This window comes from Papilio xuthus, unplaced genomic scaffold (genome assembly GCF_000836235.2).
Source record: "Papilio xuthus unplaced genomic scaffold, Pxut_1.1 DF825353.1, whole genome shotgun sequence".
NCBI lineage: Eukaryota > Metazoa > Arthropoda > Insecta > Lepidoptera > Papilionidae > Papilio > Papilio xuthus.
The window spans coordinates 1-1,120 of NW_013533296.1; the positions used below are offsets into that span (position 1 = coordinate 1).

General features: G+C 47.9%; 1 protein-coding gene across 1 annotated transcript; it reads left to right on the forward strand.

Moving 5' to 3' along the window:
• Positions 1-31: 31 nt before the first annotated feature.
• On the forward strand, positions 32-1,114 carry LOC106126061 (cleavage and polyadenylation specificity factor 73-like; the record flags this gene model as incomplete). The annotated part of the gene is made up of 3 exons (XM_013323530.1): positions 32-221; positions 370-545; positions 959-1,114. Coding segments are annotated over exons 1-3 (423 nt in total), but the record flags the coding sequence as incomplete, so codon positions are not given.
• Between the last annotated feature and the right edge of the window lie 6 nt (positions 1,115-1,120).

Sequence of the window (1,120 nt, forward strand, 5' to 3'; positions counted from 1 at the left end):
CCTTATTTAAAAAATGTCAAGATATTGAAAAGCACTAAAATTATAACTATGTATATGGTGATTAGCAATTTTTGAGAACGATATTTTACAGGGCATCGATCACTTCGAAGACATCGGTCCGTGTGTGATCATGGCGTCGCCAGGCATGATGCAGTCCGGGCTGTCGCGTGAGCTCTTCGAGTCCTGGTGCACGGACCCCAAGAACGGTGTCATCATTGCAGGTCCATACATCATCCGTACACACACAACATATTTCGTACTATTGCAGTTTTCCCATTGTTGATAAAGGGCGAATTTTTTTTTCTAATATATTATTTTTTGAAGAAGAAAGAAGTTTGGTTTGGTTATTCGGTATATGTTGTGGCGCAGGGTACTGCGTGGAGGGCACGTTGGCGAAGACGATCCTGTCGGAGCCGGAGGAGATAACCTCGATGTCGGGACAGAAGCTGCCGCTGAAGATGTCGGTGGACTACATCTCCTTCTCCGCGCACACTGACTACCAGCAGACCTCAGAGTTCATCAACATACTGAAGCCGCCGCACGTCGTCAGTACACGTTTTATCCATCACTGACATCACTGACATCACTGGCATCACTGACATCACTGACATCACTGACATCACTGACATCACTGGCATCACTGACATCACTGACATCACTGACATCACGGACATCACGACTGTCCGCGTCACGTACCTACAGATGTTCATTCTAAATTGTTAACTTTCATTGAATGACTCACCTTGACATTTTTTATTATTTTCAAGACTTGCTGTAGTATGGACTGATTTGTGGAGTCAGAAACGCGTCTGTTAATGAATCGTAAAAGCTTTTGGAATTTCCAAGTAACGTATCGCAGATTAAAAAAAATTTAGAAAGGTAGTTGGCAAAGCGACTGTGGTCTGTCGGACGTGCGAGTAGTTACGGAACCTGTATAGATGTGAGTGTGATGTGTCAGGTCCTGGTGCACGGGGAGCAGAACGAGATGTCTCGGCTGCGCGGGGCACTGCAGCGCGAGCACCGCGGCCGGCTGCTGGTGCACACGCCCCGCAACACGCAGCTCCTCACCCTCGCCTTTCGCGGAGACAGGACCGCCAAGGTCATGGGCTCGCTGGCCATG